General features: G+C 38.3%; 1 protein-coding gene across 3 annotated transcripts in view; it reads right to left on the bottom strand.

Annotated features, from left to right (window-relative positions):
• NGLY1 (N-glycanase 1) overlaps positions 1 to 20,953 on the bottom strand; it is a 62,648-nt gene that overhangs the window by 10,702 nt on the left and 30,993 nt on the right. For all 3 annotated transcript variants that reach the window (XM_019948623.3, XM_019948621.3, XM_019948622.3), the window contains 6 exons: positions 15,677 to 15,845; positions 9,109 to 9,331; positions 6,745 to 6,866; positions 5,472 to 5,617; positions 3,716 to 3,826; positions 2,483 to 2,647 (listed from right to left, as the gene is read on the bottom strand). In XM_019948623.3, coding sequence (XP_019804182.2) covers positions 2,483 to 2,647; positions 3,716 to 3,826; positions 5,472 to 5,617; positions 6,745 to 6,866; positions 9,109 to 9,331; positions 15,677 to 15,845 — 936 coding nt within the window. The remainder of the gene's footprint in view (positions 1 to 2,482; positions 2,648 to 3,715; positions 3,827 to 5,471; positions 5,618 to 6,744; positions 6,867 to 9,108; positions 9,332 to 15,676; positions 15,846 to 20,953) is intronic.

The raw sequence follows: 20,953 nt of genomic DNA, 5'->3' as shown, positions 1-20,953 counted from the left end.
TTAGATTTAGACTTGTAACTTGCACTGCATCAGCAGTGATCTGAATTATTTGTTGAAATTAGATCTTGTAATTCTATAGCTGAACCAACACTTCTAACTGCCAGCTAAAGATGATGGGATAAATTTAAGAGTAAACAAAGTTTACTAGAGATAATTCTCTCCTTCGGGACATATTCCTTTATTAGAGAAATGAGGTGTAACTGGCAAATTTAGAAAAAGTAGATATAAAACTTTGTGTGGAGCTGTTTGATACTTCTACCGTGATGGATTATTTTCCTTTCAAGCATTTTTCATTGCTTATCTTCTTAGACGTTTATATTAAATACTTTCTAGTGAGTCAACTTTAAGCTCCCTAAGAGCAAAGGACAGTCTATTGTACTTAATGTCCATTACAGAGCACACTGCTTTAATGCTAGTCCCTAACTCTAGAAATTACATTTCCATTGTTCATTATTTAATTTTGGGAGACTAGTCAAGTGATAATATCTTCAAATAAGTTTGACTATATAATAGTACTCAGAGCAACAACACTTTCTAGCCCAAACCAGATGCAGGCAAGTATGTAATAAGAAATACACACTTTCATCTGCTGAATTACCCAGGTTCTATTATTTTTCCCACTTTATAAAGTTTTCCTAGCACTGAACGGGACTTCACAAAAGAGGATATCCAAAGGTTTAAAGAATGGGACTTCCCTGGTGGCCCAGTGGTTAAGAATCCACCTTCCAACGCAGGGGACGTGGATTTGGTCCCTGGTCGGGGAACTAAGATCCCACATGCCGCGGGGCAACTAAGCCCGTGCGCCGCGCTACTGAGCCTGCGCACTTCAACGAGAGCCTGCGCGCCCCGAACTACAGGAGCCCACGCGCCGCAACGAGAGAGAAAACCCACGCGCCACAACTAGAGAAGCCCACGCGCTGCAACGAAGAGCCCGTGCACCGCAACAGTAAGATCCCACATGCGGCAACCGAAGACCTGACACAGCCAGAAATAAAAATAAATAAATAAACGAAAGTTTAAAGAACAGACATTCAACTTCATCATTCAGCACCAAAGTGCAAATTTAAAATCGGAAAAAAAAAATATATATGTACGTATAACTGAATCACTTTGCTGTACACCTGAAACACAACATTGTAAGTCAATTATACTTCAATAAAAAATAAATAAATTTAAAAAAACCCTATGTTTTCCAGGAAAAAAAAGTAATTTCTTACTAAAAAAATAATAATATACAATACAATATATTATAAATAATAATATACAATATACAATAAATATATACAATGATATACAATATTGCGTTAATTTTAACTGTACAGCAAAGTGGTTCAGTTATTTCTATATATATATTTTTCAGGTTATTTTCCATTACAGGTATTACAAGATACTGGATATAGTTTTCTGTGCTATACAGTGAACCCTTGTTGTTTATCTCTTTTATACATGGTAGTGTGCATCTCTTAATCCCATACTCCTAATTTATAACCCATTCCTCTCCCCTTTGGGCAACCATAAGTTTGTTTTCTATGTCTGTGGAGTCTGCTTCTGTTTTGTAAATAGATTCATTTGTATTATGTTTTAGATTCCACATACAAGTGATATCATGTAATATTTGTCTTTGTTGACTTACTTCACTTAGTATGATAATCTCTAGGTCCATCCATGTTGCTGCAAATGGCATTACTTCATTCTTTCTTATGGCTGAATAGTATTCCATTGTATGTATGTACCACAACTTCTTTATACATTCATCTGTTGATGGACATTTAGGTTGTTTCCATGTCTTGGCTATTGTAAATAGCACAGCAGCACAATTTTAAGCCAAAATCGAGAAACGACCCGAATACCCAATAGTGATGTGGATAAATTATACTATATTCACACAGTGGAATATTATACCACAATGAGAAAATAAATGTACTATAAACATGCAGCAACAAGTGTGAATCTCACTAAATAATGTTGAGACAGAAATCGTCCACAAAAGAGTACATCCTGTATGATTCCATTTACATAAAGCACAATAACAGGCAAAACTAGTCCATGATATTAGAAACCAGGAAAAAGGTCACTCTTAGGGGTGAAAGGCAGTGGCTGGAAGGGAACTCAGGTCGTTCAGACACCTGCTTGTCTGACTTCTTATTCTGGTTAGTGGTCACATGAGGAATCACAATTCGTGAAAATCTGTTAAGCTGTACACTTACAATTAATGCGTTTTTATGTACTTTAGTCATAACTGCCCTAGAAATTTACGTAAGGTAACAACAGAAAAATCCCATTTTAATTGCTTTGCTAACTCTTGTATGTAATTATACTACATCAATCTATTATTGGTTCTCTTCAAATGTTTACATTTTTTAATAATTACCCTGCAAAGTTCATTGAAAGGTCGTGGCCAACCGTGTTTTTCTGTACGTAAAGGGCACAGGACAGGAAGTGGTAAAGTGAGAAGGTTATCAGGCTGTAATGAAGTAAATACCTCTGGATCCGTTTCACCTCGGGCTACTCTCCACGCCAAGGACCCAGATATCCTTCCTCCAAGTTCTCCAGGCTTAGGGCTTTTGGGAGATATAAATTCAACAAGCTCCACAATGATCCTCTGGAGAAGTTCTTTTCTTCTGTTTTCTGACAAAGATATCTGCCTCTGTAATGCACGTTTAAAAAACCGTCATTAACGGTTAGGGGAATGCAGAGGTCCATCTCTAAGTATGAATATAATTAAGACATTTGTATTTTAACAGGGTCTTGGAAAGAAGTAACCAACTTTGTTTTCATACATGTAATTTTGGAAAATATATCCAACTTCCCATGCCCTTTACTGGCTTAAGTTTAAACAAGTGTCCTGCTGAGAAAGGCGAGGACAGCAGGGACACACACACACACACACACACACACACAGACACACACACACACACACACACAGACACACACACACACACACACACACAGACACACACACACACACACACACACATACACACACACACACACACACCTGTCTGAATGCAACACAAAACTACAAAGGTATCCCGACCTGAAGAAGCTAAGATCCCAAGGGAAGAAACAAACTGAGGTGAACTGAACTGCACCTCTTCTCCCTTCCAGGCATTTGCCAATCATCAAATGGCCCAAGGAGCCAAGCTCAAAACAGGTGAACGCACTGAAACACTGAATCTCAACCACTGTAAGGTGATCTGCCCTATTCTAATTGCAAAATAATATGCATATATATATATATATATATATATATATATATATATAGTAAAAAAAAATTTTCAGTACTACCAAAGGGGTATAAAATCAAAGCTGAAACTTCCCTCTTGGACCCCCCAGTCCTCTTCCCAGAAATACTCATTGTTAACAACTTCCCGTACCTTGTTCCAGAAATTTCCCTACGTGGACAAGTGTGTGGGTAATTATATTCAAGACACAATTACTTCGAAAAATAAGGCAACATATTTTTTATGTCAACTAGTATATATATGGAAATTTTGTTTCACTGAACTTTGAGATGTGACAATTTAAGCCAAAAAAAACCCCACCTCACAATACTTAAAACAAGTTCTCAAAAATTTTAATTTAAATATTTAAATATTTTTCATTGTAAAATAATGCTACTACTTGAAGAACTTCACTGGGTTAAAAATTGGCTATTCTTGATTATATAATATTTCAAATGTCCTCTGAAAAATGCCAAATGCCCATCACATACCTGCCTATTAAGTGTATTAATAGTTTCTCGAAGTAACTCTTCTTTAATTTCAGTTCTTCTGGAGATCACCTCTTCATGTTTACAAGAATATCGCCAAGTGACGTCAACCACCTCGAATTACAGGACAGAAATATTTAATAAGATTACAACCATCAACATTAATTTGCTAAATACCTAGAATGCATGTAATTCTTAAATAGAATTTTTTAAATGCTGTCCTTTGTTTAACATTTTAAAACCTGTGGGAAAAAAAATCGAAGAGAATATGCTTTTTATTCATTTTCTAACCAGTACACTTCCAAGAAAGACTGTGATTAGGAGATAAAAGTTTCAGAACATTTAGCTGTTTATAACTTACCTACAAAGCCGATTTCACAAAATTCAACAAATAAACACTCCATTTTTATTGTACTGAATATATAAATTATATATAAATATATTATAGAACTGATTTTTGACAAAGGTACAAGGCCAATTCAGTGGAAAGGGATAACTTTTTCAACAAACGGTGCTAGAACAATTCATTATCCATATGCAAAATAATGAATTTCAATTCACACCTTGGACTATCTACAAAAATTAGCCCAAAATGGATCACGGACACAAGTGTAAAACTAAAAGTATAAAACTTCTAAAAGAAAATGCAGGAGAAAATCCTTGTGGCTCGGGCTAGGCAAACATCTCTTAGACATAACATCAAAAAGCAAGATCCACAAAAGAACAAATTGATAAACTGGACTTCATCAATTTCTTCTCTTCAAAAGTCACTGAGAAAATAAAAAGACAAGCCAGATAGGGAGAAAATCCTTGCAAAGCACATACCTGAAAAAGGACTTGTATTCAGAATGTATGAAGAACTCTCAAAACTCAAGAATAAGAAAATGAACAACCCAATTAAAAAAAGAAAGGGCAAAGAAGAGAAATGGATGACAAACAATCCCATAAAAAAGATGCTCAGTGTTGGTCCTCAGGGAAATGCAAATGAAACCACAATGCGACACCACCGCCCGTCTCCTAAAAAGGGCTAAAATGAAAAAGTCAGACCATACTGTTAGCAAGAATATGGAGAAACTGGGAATTCGCACATATTGCTGATGAGAATGCAAAACAGCATCATCACTTTGGAAAACAGTTGAGCCAGTTTTTTAAAAAGTTAAACAATCACCTACCATACGATTCGGTCATTCCACTAGCAGGCATTTACCAAAGAGAAAAGAAAGCATATGCCCATATAAAGACTTGTGCAGCTGTATTTGAAATAGTAAAAAACTGCAAAGTACCCAAATGTCCATCAACAGGCAAATGGATAAACAAACCGTGGTACATTCATATGATGGAATACTGCTCAGCAATAAAAAGAATAAATTATTGATACTTGTAAACACATGGAGGAACCTCAAAATAATTATGATGAGTAAAATAAACCCCTCCCCCCGTCAAAAAGAGTATATATGATTCCGTTTACATACAACTCTGGAAATGCACATTAGTGTACAGTCTCAGAGAGTAGATCTGTGGTTGCCTGGAGAGGGGCAAGAAGGAGCGAGAACGAACACAAGGAAACTCCCGGGATAATGGATGTGTTCACCACCTTGACTGCAAAGGTCATCTCTCGGGCATATACAAATGACAACACTTATTAAATTGTACACTTTAAACAAGTGCTGCTTATTTTATGTCAATTATACCTTCAAAGGCTGTCAAAAAAGAAAAAAAAATTTTATTCTTAGAACACATTTTTTCTCTTCCGTCCTACCTCATCTTTAGAAAATGCGATGACGTAGGACAGCTTCTTGCCCCAGCCGATCTCATAGAGGAGGGGCTTGTCACAGACGTCTTCACACGCGTCACAGTGCAGCCACCGCTGCTGAGAAGGGGAGTACACTTCTGTCCAGACGTGGTCTACGCAAGTGACAGACAAAGACGCGACAGAAAGAGAAAAACAAAAGCTAAGTTTATAAAACCAAGACTTCCAATAACTATATACAAACGCCTAAGATGAGAACCACGTGATAATATGCAAGAGTCTAAATTTTAATTAACAAGTGAGCATTTTGTGGCACACAAGACTCTAGAACACCTGCTTTAATTTCTCTCTCTCTCTCTTCTTTTTTAATAGGGGCAATTCTTGATGACTTTTTTTTTTTACTTTTTATTTTTATTTTCTGGCCGTGCCCTGCGGCATTTGAGATCCTAGCTCCCCAACCAGGGACCGAACCCGTGCCCCCTGCAGTGGAAGCATGGAGTCTTAACCATTGGCCCGCCAAGGAAGTCCCTCTCTCTCTCTTTGAAATCCTTGCAATTGTTTTGGAAAATCTCCTTTAATACAGTCAGTTTTAGGCTTAATTAAAAATAATGTGAGCTGTAACTCTGAAAAGGGCAAACACATTGAACAACAGCACGTAAACCATAGGACTAATGCACACAGTTTGCTAATGTGAAGGAGTTAATTCCACTTTGGAACTGTAGGCCAGCAGAGGTCTAACAGAGGATGTCTGGTTACTGATGGTCTCTATCTGACTGTTAAGAGAACAATAACTATTAAGTGAAGGTTTCATTTTATCCTAAGAAAATAACAGAAACACAAGTAAAAAGATCTAAGAAGAAAAACTTTTTAACATGTGACACAAGTTATAACTAAATAAGGACAATATAAATCTCACATGGCTATTATTATATTTTATTGTATATTAAGATTACTAAATCTTTTACACTAATCTCTACAAAAATGAAGATTTCTACAAAACATTATTACACACGTTCTTATCCATAGAGAAACAGCACTACTAAAATGTCACGATAAATTGTTAATAAAAAATGTTCATAGTGTAAAGTACCAGGCAAAATGCTAGGGGTACTAAAAACAATCCTGTGATCCCCATTAAAAAAAGCAAAAGAAAACCCCACGAGGCTGGGATTACTGCTATTTACAGAAGGCAAATGGAAACACAGACTGACAAGGCGGGACTGTACACCCCATCCTGAAGTCAGCAAGACCACCCTGGCCTCTGCCCACACGGCGTCCACACCTGTGTAATCCCAGACGTAGCGGGCTTCGAAGCCCAGGGCTCTGCAGCACAGTGTGAAACAATTGGCCCACTCCCCGCACCGTCCACATCTTGTTTCCAGAAGTTTCTCGGGATTATTATACCTGGTTTAAAATAACAACAACAAAAAGCTTCGATTCATTATAGAAATCAAGCATTCTGAAGAATTTACATTACCTCCGTGCTAAACAGTAGTATTTCTTAACTTCGTATTCTTAAATAACAATTAAAGAGCCTAGATTATGTGAGGCATTGTGCTAGAATCCTGGGTGGAGAATGATTCAACAGTGGTACAGCCTTCAAGGAGCTTACAGTCCTGAGAGAGGGAAGGAGAGAACACAAATCATTTAAATACACGGCAGACTGTGATACCTACCCTACAACAGGTCAGAATTAGTGTCATGGGGGAGGGGTCGGGGAGGAGGGCTTGATCCTGAACTGGGCCTTGAAGGACAGGCAGGATCTGGACAGGCAGGTTCTCTAGGAAATCTGCATTAAGCATTAGTGTTACTCTAACAAGTGGTATAATTAGCTCATTGTACTTCAAAGGTAAACAACTTTAACAAATAACTCAAGGAAGATTTTAAAGCTTAGTTGAACTCAGTTTTACTTAAAATACTATTCTTCTTTCTAACAACCATTTGGATTGAAACTTTATTCTGCTGAATTACTTACAGGTGTTTGCTAATTTGCAAGTTGTGTTTTGAAATGTGTTGGCAACATTCTTTAAAAAAGTTACTCCAGTTATAAAATTATCATAAAGCTGAAGCACATCAAAATTTGCATATTGTGTTGAGAAGGATTTTGAGCTAATAAAGCTACTCAGGAAAAGTGAGCAGCGACGTCAGCTGTGAATGGACCGTATCTGCAATGACAAGCTATCTGTCTTCAATCAAGCAGATGCTCTTGCTTGAGCTAAGTTAAATGAATTTATGGTTTAGGTAAGGTAGTTACTGGAAGAAGTTGCGTATTAACCTGAAGAAGTAACGGCAGCAGGATTAGAGCATCCTACGCCTCCATCTTCTAAACACACTCGTGCCAACTTGAAAGGCTGCTTGGTCTCTGATTAATAGTGTTCATCCTCCCAGCCCTACCCAGAGAACAGCTAACAGTAAGACAAGCACACGGTTAGGAGGGAAAAGGACAATGCTCGGTACAGACACCTTTGTTAGCCTCTGTCTCCCCGCACTATCAGTTGACACCCAACTGCTTAGACCTTATGAAGACAGGATTTAATCACAGACATCTTTTATCTTCACATCTTTGCCAAGTACCTGTGCACACATATGCTGAATGAAAAAATAACCTGCGCTTATTTTAGATAATTATTGGACAGTGGATTCTGTTTATCTTAGACTCTGTATATCACAGGACTGATTCCTCATTAGGACGGAACTGAGTCCCTAAGCCCCCAAAATCAGGTATTTCAAAAACTTGATATCTTTTCTTGCCTGATGATACAACCAAACTTTACAAGTATTGTCAATTAAGAACATCTGATAAGAGACTTATAAAGTAAAGGATGGAAAAAGTGAACAGAAAAGTTCCAGTTCCCTTAGTTTGAATTTAGAGATATGAGGGTAGGTTAGGTTGGTAGCAGAGGCCCCTAATTAAACTTCTGTCATTCAAGATAAAATATGATGAGGGGACTTCCCTGGCGGTCCAGTGGTTAGGACTCGGCGCTTCCACTGCAGGGGGCGCGGGTTCGATCCCTGGTCGGGGAACTAAGATCCCGTGTACCACACAGAACAGCCAAAAAAAAAAAAAAAAAAAAAAAATGGTCCTATACTATACTTTCACCTTCCATATTTCCATCTGATGATTTTGAGTACAGCACTGTATTTACTATCACAATGATCACTATTATTCTAGTGTTTCAGCATCATTTTATGTGTTATCAGTATTATTATTAAAGTTATCAGAAAGTTAAAACTTATGTATTAAAAGAATAAAAATACAAGATTTACAGCATTAAGTTGCTAGAACTACACTCAATTTATATTCAAGAGTCAACAAACATTTCCTATATAAAGCCAGACCGTAGATGTTTTAGACTGTGCAGACCATATGGTCTCTGTTGCCAGTATTCAACTCTTGACATTGTAATGTGAAAACAGTTACAGACCATAAGCTATTGAAGCAGCATGGATGTGTCCCAATAAAACTTTATTTGCAAAAATAGGATGTGGGCTGGATTGAGCCAGTCAGCCATAGCTTGCTGACCCCTGTCCTAGAGGAATATACTTCTAATAACTAAAACGAAGATTACAAGTTGATTTAATAAAATTCTCTTCTAGCCATCCCAATAAGAGATTATTCTGACTTCAGTGTCCAGGGGATGCTCACCTTGGAAATCGATTGCTGAACTGGCAGGCGTCACAGTAATGATCTTCCACTCTGTTTGCACCCCACTTCCGCTCATCATCACTGGGGAACAATGATTCGCCTCTAGACTTAGTCTGGCCACCACATTTGCTGCACAAAATGTCATCCACCCAGTGAAAAAATTCTTCCTTAAACCAGTGTAAAAGCTCCAGCAAAAGAAAGTCCTCTTCACTTACATTAGTACCTGAGAAGTTACAACAGAACCAAGTAAGATTTAGAGCATAAAAACTAAAAACATCCACGTGCATTTTATCCTCAAATATGAGGCTGAAATATATGAAAACAGAAGATGATCTAAAAGGTCTTCACAAATAGGATGCGGACAGAATTGTCAGTGTATTGTGAAGCAGGCTGAAATACAAGGACGTAATCCACTGCACACTCAAAGCAGTGGGACTTTACTGCATCCTCTGACCGACACCATGCTGAATACAACCACCTCTCAGGGAACTACTGACAGTTTGGAGTTGATCCTGAAGCACCTGGAAGGTAACAAAGTCTGATTTTGGCAAACATTTTTAAATGACTGCATTATATTTGTTATCAGGTATATTCACAAGTAAATATGAAACAACCACAGTTATTACAGGCAGAAATCACAGAATTCTGGATACCTTAAAAATCATCCTCTTAGCTTTTCTATTAGTGCTTCAACTGTACAATATAATTCACCATCATTCAATATAATTCACAAAACACATAAAAGCACAACCATGTGTACTATCTATCTAAAACAACCCTAGCAAGTGAGCATGACATATATTATTATATCCACTTTATCAAATAAAAAGATCTCTCTCTCGACCATATTCAAGACAGTGGTATCTCTGGGAAAAAGGAGAGGGGAAAACAATCTCGGGACATATATGGGGATTCTCATTCCTATCTTTAATATTTTATTATTAAAAATAAAAAAAATATATGAAGGAGATATATGGCATAATGTTAAGATCTAATAAAGTCTGATGCTGGGCACAGGTGTTTGATCTGTTATACGCTATTCTTGTATTTATGTTTGATACGTTTCAAAATAAAAAAACTATAGAAGAAAAAAAAACTACAGAGAATATTAAAAGGCCAAAATACATTATGTTCTTGAATGGGAAAACTCAAAGTTGTTAACTCTCCGCAAAATAACCTGTACTTTAATGCAATCAACTGAAATTACAAAATAATTTTTCATAAACTTTGATAAGCTAACTGCAAAATTCATGTGAAAGAGGAAAGGCACAAAATGATCAACACAACTTTGACTAAGAATGAGATAAATCTGTCTACAGTACATCAAAACACATTACAAAATTCTAATAATTAAAATATTGTGATACTGATAAAGAATAGACAGAGATGAATGCAACAAAGCAAAGAGTCCTGAAAGATAGATTTCTAAGTGATACACAGTATTTAATAAAGTTAGCCTTTAAAGTAGTTCTAAGAGGATGGATTGTTCAACAAATGGTATCGGGACGAGTAGCTATCCAAATATCAGATCCCTACTACATTCATTCTAATACATATATATAAACACTATACACAGAGAGGGAATATTATAAAAGGAACAGTAGAAGTTTACGTTTATGACTTTGGTGTAGAAAACAAAACACAACTGTAAAAACAAAAATGGAAAAAATAATTTTCTCATTAAAATTTGTAACTTTTGAATTTCAAGATACACTGAATGAAATTAAAGAATACTGAGAGAAAAATGTAATGAGTCTAACAAAGAAAAGTATACAGAATATATTAAGAACGTCTATAAATCAGTAAGAATATTAACAGAACGCATTAGAAAAATTAGTACAGTCCATAAAAGAAGTTCAATAATTTCATTAAGTTGAAACAAACACTCCCAGACACTTCTGGTATAAATTGGAAGGCGATTTGTTTGGCAGGGATCCACTGTAGTATAAAAGTATCACACAACCCTTGATACTTTTATATCTAACCCAGCGAAACCTTCCTTCATGTAGGCAGGCATGCTTTACAAGGATCTTCACTGCAGCAGCCTTCAGAACAGGGAAATCTTGGTGTCCACCAGTGGGGAACTGTATAAATAACACTGCATGCACACTACAGAGCACTAGGGGGAGGGAAAATGACTTCCAAGACATGTCAGTAAATGAAAATCACCACGGAGCTGAATATATGGGAGATGATACACTTTATTAAACCCATGCAACTTTATTTATTTTTACAGATAACTATTTATGGGTGGAAATACACAGGAAAAGATATGAAAAGGAACACGTCACGTGGTAATAGCTGTTACCTGCAGAAGAGGAGGCAGAGGACTGACTGGCAGGGAGAGTTCAGCTTTTCCTGTACAACATGAAAGTTTCTCAACAAGGAGATATTCGTGAATGCTGGACTAAAAATGAACTTTAAGAAAAACAGCACTCTCATCCTGTTTTCTCCAACAAGTCCCTACAGCAGAGTGATCTTTTTAAGAATGCAAGGTAGCCTGAGTCGACTGAAACCCTCCCATGGGTTTCCATCTCATTCAGAATACAAGCCAAAGTCGCCACTCTCGTTCTTTCAGCTGGCCCCTGTGGTAGGCCGAAAAGTAGCTCCCCCAAAAGATGTCCACACTCTAACCCCTGGAGCCCGTGAATCCTACCAAAGAAGGCAAAAAAAAAAAAAAAAAAAGAAAGCCTCAGCAGATATGATGCAGTAAGGATTCTGAGCCAGGGAGATTATCCTACGTACTAAACGGGGGCCCTAAATGCAATCACACGTGTCCTTTCAAGAGGGAAGCAGTGGGACACTTTACAGAGGGGAAGGTGATGCAGCGGCAGAGGAGCTGGGTGTGAAGATGCTGGTCTTCTGGACTGCAGTGGTGCAGCCACAAGCCATACTGCAGGCAGCCCCCAGAAGCGGACAGGGGCAGGGAGAGCTTCTCCCCTCCAGCCCTGCCCACACCTTGACTTCGGCCCAGGGATACGGATTACGGACTTCCGGCTTCCGGAGCTGTGAGACAGCACTCTCCTGCCGTTTCGAGGAGCCACGTTTGTGGTAATTTGCTACAGCAGCACAGGAAACTAATGTTTGCCTTTGCCTCTCTCAGCTTTCTGTCTTGCTCCTTCTGCTACGCCAGGTGCCCTCCTTCCATCCCCTAAACATGCCAAGCTCACTCCCACCCACGGAGCCTTTGCAGTTGCCAATGCCTCTACCAGAAAAGAAGTGTTCCTTCTTTCCTACTTACATTAAAACGCCATTATCCTGCCCTTATATTCTCAAGTGTGAAAGGATATACAGTTGACCCTTGATCAATGCAGGGGTTATGGGTGCTGATCTCCCCCACGCAGTGGAAAATCCATGTATAACTTTACAGTCAACCCTCTGTGGTCCCACATCCACGGATTCAACCAACCTTGGACCATGTAGTACCGTAGCATGTCTTTAGAGAAAAAAAACCTGCGTGTAAGCGGGCCCGCACGGTTCAAACTGTGTTGTTCAAGGGTCAACTGTATACACAATCTTAGACGTTGCGTTCTGATGTGATGAAATTATGGATGGCTTATCTTCCCCCTATTTCCTGAATTTTCTACATAAAACAGGTATTACTTTTATAATTAGAGGAAAAAAATGCCAGGGCAAACGTCAGCAGGGACATTGCTAACTATGTCTCCTCTGCAGGGCTCAGCACACACACAACATGACAGTAAGTACCTGCGAAATAGGCATGTATGTGAGGCATCACGCACAGGACCACAGTACTTTGAAATGGACAGAGCCTCCGTGACCACATGCTGATAAGCATCCTTGTTTTATAAATAGAAAAAAACCAAAAAACCCTGTTAATTCAAGAAGAGGAAGAACTGTTTCAAGGTCTCACAACAAACCTGTAGCTTAAGTAAGTTTGGGGAAAGGGCACTTCTCTGACTCTAGGCCCCTCTGGTCTTCCTGTCTCACCTATGCGGGGTGGGTCACAGGGCCGAGCATAAGGCCCCCTAAGACCCTGAGATTTAACCCTAAGATTACAGAATGCTCCTCTCCCACACCTCACCACCACACCAACAGGACTCCGGTACAACAATAGGGGATGATTACAACTAAACCATCTGCAGGATGCAGACTCGAGCTAAGGAGGGGTCCTTAGGGAAGCCCACAGACAACAGAGGGACCCCAAGAACACCAGAGGAACCCAAAGCCCCTGACACTTACAGCAAACATTAAACACAATGTCGTTAACGGTGTCCAATTCCTAGTAAAATGGACATTTACACCTTTCACAAAAGGCCTGTTCACCTCAGTTCCTATTACCCAATACATCGTATCCAACATTTAACAAAAAAATTAGGAGGCATGCTAAAAGGCAAGGAAAAACCTGAAGGAAAGAAAAAAGTCTGAAGAGGTAAAGCAAAGCATTAGAACCACTCATATACGGCACAAATTTTGGAATTAGGGAAGTTAAAATTACTATGATTAATATGTTTGGCGCGCTAATGAGAAAGGTAGACAACATGTGAGAACAACGTAAGCAGAAGGATGGAAACTGTAAAAAAATGCTAGAAACCAAAAATGCTCTAACAGAGATAAAGAATGCCTTTCACGGGCTCATCAGCAGACTGGACACAGCCAAGGAAACAATCACTGAGCCTGAAGACAGGTCAACAGAAACATCCCAAACTGAAAATCAAAGAGGAAAAAAGAGAATAAAAACAAAGGAACAAAACACCTAGAACATCCAATTATGGTGGGAGAATTTAAAAAACGGACCAGAACATCTAACGATGGTGGGGAACGGTTGATAAATAAAGGTGGAATAGGATACCCTATTTTGGAATATCAGAAGGAAAAGAAAGAGAGAAAGGAGCAGAAGAGATACCTGAAGCAATAATGGCCAAGAATGTTCCAAAATTAATGAGGCACCAAACCACAGATCTGGGACGCTCAGAAAACACCAACCAGGATAAGTACCAAGAAACCACACATATGCACATCATATGCACATCATATGCAAACTGAAGAAAACTAAAAACAAAGAGAAAATCCTGAGTGAAGCTGGGGATGGAGGAGGAGGTGAGGGGCACAGGTGGGAGAAACCTAAAGAAGAATAAAGATAGAAATTACGGTAGACTTCTCCTCATAAACAAGCAGGCAGCAGAGTGAATAGAAATTTAAAGTGTCATTGACAGAAAAAATCCCCACCAACCTATCCCAGGGATACTATCCTTCAACAGTGAAGGAGAAATAAAGACTTTCTGAGGCAGAGAAAAACTGAGGGACTTCACCTCTAGTATACCTGCCCTGAAAGAAACAGTAAAAGAAGTTCTTCGGGAAGAAGAAAAGTGATGGTCATAAACTCCGGCCTGCATACAGGAAGAGCATCAGGGGAAGAATGCATGAAGGTAACATAAAATCTGTTATTTTCCTCATTCTTACTTAGTCTAAAGAGTAACGGCTTAAATAATAACAATAGCAATGTACTGAGTGATTACAGTGTCTGGGTAAGTGAAATGAATGACAGCAGAGTCTCAAGGGATGGGAAGGAAGAATTGAGACATTCTGTTGAAACGTATCTGCACTACACACGAAGCAGCATAATGCTTTTGAAGGAGGGGGAGGGATAAATTGGGAGTCTGGGATTGACATACACACACCACTATATATAAAATGGATAAACAAGGACCTACTGTATAGCACAGGGAACTCAGTACTCTACAATAAGCTGCACGGGAAAAGAATCTGAAAAAGAATAGATACATGTATCTGTTTAACTAAATCAATTTGCTGTACACCTGAAACTAACACAACATTATCAATCAAGTATACCAATATAAGATAATTTTTTTTTAAATTGGAAAAAAAATGTTTACTGTAAACTAGGGCAGCCACCAAAAAAATACTACAGAACCCCCTAGAAAGGACAGTATTAAGAAATGACTTAACAGATAAAAACCAATTACATAAAACTCAAAGTAAAAATGCTGAAGTTGGAAACATTTAACAACTAAAATCCTAAGACCATTAATGAAAATAACAAATAATTATTGCTTGATGAATGTGGCAGGCACTGTTCTGAGCCATTTACATGTACTATCTCAGTTATCTCTTAAAATTATCATTCCTATTTTCAAATGAAGAAACTGAGGTAAGGAGATTAAACTACTTGCTCAGTAAGAGTCAGAGCTGAATTTATACCCAGGTAGCTGGCTTCTATATCCACACTCTTTATCAGTAACTGTCTATTAAAGGGAGTCAGTGGTCTAATCACATGAATTAATTTTGAGTAAGGTTTTTCTCCGATTCACATTAGAATCTTCTAATAATGCCATCATATATTCCATGGACTAAAGATCTACTATATCTGAAAAAAAAATCATATATCAATGATTAAACTGCAAATACACATTCCAGTGTGCATGAGGTGTACGCAATAAAAAATTATACTACTGTACTCCTTAAAAATCCAAATAGAACTGGGTTATGTATTTACAATGTCAACAGCAAAAGGCACCATTTCAGCATTCCCATTTATTTAGCAATGATGCATATTTAGCAATGAATGGTTATGTAAAGCCACTACCTTTATCCAATTTTCTAGCTCTAGATAACTTTTCTTGTGATCTCCTTTTTAGTTCTTGGACTGGAATACAAGCCAGCACTTTCTCCTGGACAGCAAGGTTCTCATAGACCAGTACATGCTGAATGTTGGACTGAAGAGCTTTTAGAATGACTGAATCACCAGTAGTAACCTAACAGAAAGAAAATAATGAAATTAGCTTTTCTCCATATGCTATAAAAATAATAACACCGGTTCTATGTTAAACATAATAAAAACACACGGGTTCTATGATTTCACAGATAAAGAATGCATGGATTCATTGAAATATAATAGTTATACCCAAAACCTTTACAAAATTAGTATTAGGAGACAGCCATATCTGTATCACAGTCTAAGACATGTCTGTATTTTCATCTGAAAGTATGTCACTGAGGATATAAATATTTAGGCAGGGATATGCTGAACTCTTGACCACACACCTGGAACAAGACAGCACTCTAAGCAATGCATCTGACAGCTGTTTCCACTTCAAATCCCTGTAAACGACAATTTTTTTAGAACTTTATAGCATATTAGCTACCGAGGACTACTCTCAAGGGATCAGGAATTTGGAGGAATTCCTGAGAGGAAAGGCAGATGCAAATGGACTAAAGGAAGAAACAATGGCAATAGGCCCTCTAGAGAGAGTGGTTACAAAAACTAAGAAAAAGTTCTCAAAATAATCCCAAGGAGAGAGGAGCCTGAGGACTCGCAGAGCAGGAAGGGGCCTTGGAGTGAGCGTGAGGAAGGCTGCTGGGCTCCACGGGAGGAACAGCTAGACATTCTGGTCACCACTGTCAACAAAAAAGTGTGTCTCTGGGCAGTGAGGGCGGACGCTTAGACTTCTAAAAGGAAAGACGAGCGCCCCGGCTCAGAAGAGGCGCTGCTCAGGCAAAGCCCACCTGGCGGCATGTCCTGTCCCTCCCCACAGTGGCTGAAACCACATGCGGTATTCACAGATAGGCTAGCAGGGACTCCCAGACCCCTGTGAATCTCCAACAACCCGTATTGTTGAGAAGATGCACTAGAATCAACAGCAGAAGAAGGAACCTGTGGCAATGGCAGCAAATACAGAAGAAGACTAAAAAAAGTCTATCTTTAGAAGTGCAAGAGTACACTGGAGTCAGAGAAAGAAAACTATGGATCTAGGAAATTAAAAATGTAAACACTGAAATGTAGCACAGATGGTGTGTCAAACAGCAGAACAAACACAGCTAAGTGATCAATCAATTAGAAGACTGAGACATTTTCTGAGGATGCAGTACAAAAGAACAAATAGACACTGACACTGAGGATAAACCCCCAAACTTCCCAAATCCAGCTAACAGGAAGTCTAGAAAGTAGCGTAGAAAAAAATGGAAGAAAAAACTTCTCAAAGAAATAATGGAAAATCTCTGAGAGTTGAAGAAAGAGCCAGTGTGAATGGGAAAACAAAAACAAAAACTATACCAGGTATGTAATAGTGACATTTCATGACAGTAAAAAGGATTAAAAACAAAATACTAAGAGCCTTCAATGATATCAGACATCTCACTGGAAACAACGGAGTAAAATCTCTGAAATACTGAGAGAAAATGAGAACATACGACGCATACCCAGGCAAACTAATTACATAGAAGGGCAAAATAAACACATTTTCTGATATGTAACAATGCAGAAAATATATCACTCCCAAATCCTATTTTAAAAAATTATTAGAAAAGTTATTGTCCCCCCCAAATATAATATAGCCAAAGTAAATAAACAGAACACCAAGGAGTAGAACCTGGGATAAAAGAGCAGGAGCAAGTTAAATAAAAACCAAACAAACTAGTTAAACTTAAGTTCTGATTGTTATAAATAATGATAATTGAAAAGCAAAATCTAAGAAAGGTGGCAGGGAAGGGAGAAGAGTAAATCCTTTCTGAGGTTCCTGTCTTGTTGTAAGATGTTGGTAGAAAAATATAAAGTAAATACCTGCATTAGAAATTTAAAGAGAATAATGAGAAGACTAAAAGGAGGATACTTAACTTCCTAATTTTTAGAGGGAAAATAATGGAAGAAAACTTGATCAATCTAAACAAAAATAGAAAAAGAAAAAAAAAAAAACAAGAAGGACACAGACAACACAAAATAAGATGTCAGAAGTAAGTTCAAACATATTAGAATTACAGTAAATAGGAATGGATTAACCTGTTTATTAAAAGGCAGAGATAGATTAATTTAAAAAATAAAAACCATTACCAAATACTTACTGTAATGTCAGGCACTGTATCAAGCACTGGGCATGGGTGCACAAAATAGACATCATCACTTTACAGTCTAAAGGGGAAGGCATTAAACAAGAAACAAGAGAATCTTCACATGAAGTCGACAAATGTTTGTGTGTAAATGTGTGTGTGCATATGTGTTAGATGATGGAAAAATAATGGAGACCAAACCAGACAAGGACATTATCCTCACAGAGTAGGGAGTCTGTGGATACAGAAACAAATATTGCTACAATGATGCTAATTTACTCAAATATTTAAGGAGCCTTTATTACCTGTTAGGTACGGGGGATATAATGGTTAGACAGTTTATTCATATGTACGGTAAGAGTTATAAAGCAAACACAGAGGACAGTGTAACTGTACAACTAGAATTCCCTGGAGAAATGATATTTGCAGTAAAATATGAAGGATGAGAAGCAGCTGGTAACCAGGGAAGGGAGAAGACCATTCCTGTCACAGGGAGCAACGTGCAGGTAGCCGGGGAGTCTGCACAGGGGGATACACTTAACATGCTGTGAAGGATCAGAGAGAAAGTCAGTGTGTCTGGAGCACAGAGCACCCAGGGGAAATGATGGTGCGAGACAGCTGAGCAAGAAGTTGGGCTGGGGAAGCATCTAGATCTTCCCTGTCTCTTTCCACTGTAATGGGAAGCTATTAAAGAAACCTAAGCAAGGGAGTAAAATGATCAGATTTGTGTTCTCTGAGTCTGACACCAGCTGTAGGGGGGAGAAGGCAGGCCTCAGAAGACTCACTGGGGGACCACTGCCGAACTCTGAGGGAGCGGAGGCTTAAACCAGCGTGGGGACAGAGGTGGGAGAATAGTGAATGGGTACGAAAAACATGTAGGAAGTAGAATCAACAAATCCTAGTGACTGAACCGTGGGGTCAGGGGGCAGTTAGGAAAGTAGAAAAATATTTGGGAATGATTCACATATGAGCAACTGGGTCAATGGTTGAACCACTTATAATAGGAGAAACACCAGGAAATGGTCAACTGAGCTAAAAACTACGAACGGTCAAATAAAAATGAACTGAAAAAAGTCCATTAAGTTTAGCAGCATGGAGATCACTGATGATCTTAGTAATAAGTTTTGTAACAGTGTTAATAAGGAAAACAAGTTTTAAGAGACTCAGTGGTATAAGTGGTGTCCCGAAGTGGGCCAGGTGCCCCAAAGGAGCTGTACAAAGTGGTCCACTGGGATAGGGACAGAAAATATTACAGCTTCTATTTATATTATTTTTTTGTCAAAAAAGTAAAGCTATTTATTATATAATATTTAATATTTGGATCAATGGTGGCTTCCTCCCAGGTTACAGAAGCCATCCTGAGGGAAGAAAGTCCCACAAAGTGGAGGGGTTCACAGTGGCACGGCTCATTCCTACTTCTGCTCCCATGATGCTACAAACTTCTGCAGTTCAAATGTGCCTGGTTCAGCGGATTTACAGATTATACTGTGCTGTTTTAACTAATTTAACCCTCAACCTGGCTTAAAAAAGATTTCCAAGACCTCTAGGCACTGAGGCTAATACTTACAATGTAAGCACATGTGGAGTGTTACAAGAAGAAACTGGCAGGGCTAACCCATCTATTATTTTAGTATGAGCCCCTTCAACAGCCATATTTTAATGCCAAAAAAAAAAAAAAAATCACAATCTACTGAGATCTGACAAACAAAATGATCAAGAGTATTTAAAATAAGACATGTCTACTTATCATGTTCTTGAAATGATATAGTGTTAATACGTTTTTTAAATTAAAAATGTTACTTATTTTCTAGCTCCTCTTTACATTGTTTTATAATGCATCGAGTACACTGACATACTAGTATATGTATATAATTTATAAACAAATAAATACACATTGAGAGGACATGCTCAGAAATGTTTTACTGACGGGGCACATGTTAGAATGAGGAGACCTGCAAGACAAGTACATGAGGAGTACAGATGCAGGGATGCGTACTGGGGATTCTCCCTGAAAGTTGCTGTGAAGAGGAAGTGAGAAATACAGGAATGCACGATCCAGGGATACTTGTGTGACGGCTTGTTTCTAAGAGCTACATGAGAGGTTCATAAACGTTAATCTGCTTGGGAAGAAAGCAGGTTTCCAAGCTCCCCCCCCCTCTTTCTGGCTCAGCCTGTCTGGGGTTTGTCCGGCAATCTGCGTGTCCAGGTTATTCTGATGCCAATGGTCCAAGCTTAGATGAAAACTGGCCTAAAGCAAGGTTTCAATGCCACTGAGAAGAATCTCCAAGAAAAGGGGCAGGTCAAGACTGCACAGTCCACCTGCGATCCCACGGTGAACAGAGGAGAGGAACACAGGTACAGAGGACGGGCTGGCCTTTAGTAGGTGCAGACACATTTACTCTACTAACAGATGACAGAAGAGATGGGGCAGACCTGAAGGTGGGAAACCCAGGGCATCCACAGCAGGAAGGAGTGTGCTTTTTACCAGAACTGACACAGAAACAAACAAACAAGCAAACAGGGATGTCTCCATTTTTACTTGAAAGAATTCCTATAAAGAGGAGACCCTTACGGTTGTTATTTATTTATTTATTTATTTGTTTGTTTATTTGTTTGTTTATTTATTATTTATTTATTTATTTATTTATTTATTTTTACACACAGATTTTCATTTACTGAGAGGGTAAGAACTCATCCAAAGAATTTTTATTTTCATTTTTCACTCTGGAAGTTACCTCCTTCACTGTGGTTTTTAATGGCACTCAAACAATCTTGAAGAATAAAGTTTATTTTCTTTGCCTTATTTCTTTAAATACTCATTAGCGCAGTGCCAAAAAAACTAATTCATAAAAATAGAAGTTTGCTGATTGCATGGCCATTATAGCAGCTGGGTAACCATGTAGATGAGGCAACAGTTCATTGCTTAAGAGTTAAAAGTTATTTGGAATACAAATGGGAGTTTAAAACATGAAATCTGTTTTAAATCAAAAAAGATTTTTTTCTTCACTAATCATACCTGGATTCCAATTATTTGGTTTCT

This window comes from Tursiops truncatus, chromosome 4 (genome assembly GCF_011762595.2).
Source record: "Tursiops truncatus isolate mTurTru1 chromosome 4, mTurTru1.mat.Y, whole genome shotgun sequence".
NCBI classification, from domain to species: domain Eukaryota; kingdom Metazoa; phylum Chordata; class Mammalia; order Artiodactyla; family Delphinidae; genus Tursiops; species Tursiops truncatus.
The sequence above is the reverse complement of the archived record's forward strand: the minus strand, read 5'-3'. Positions and strand labels throughout refer to the sequence as shown.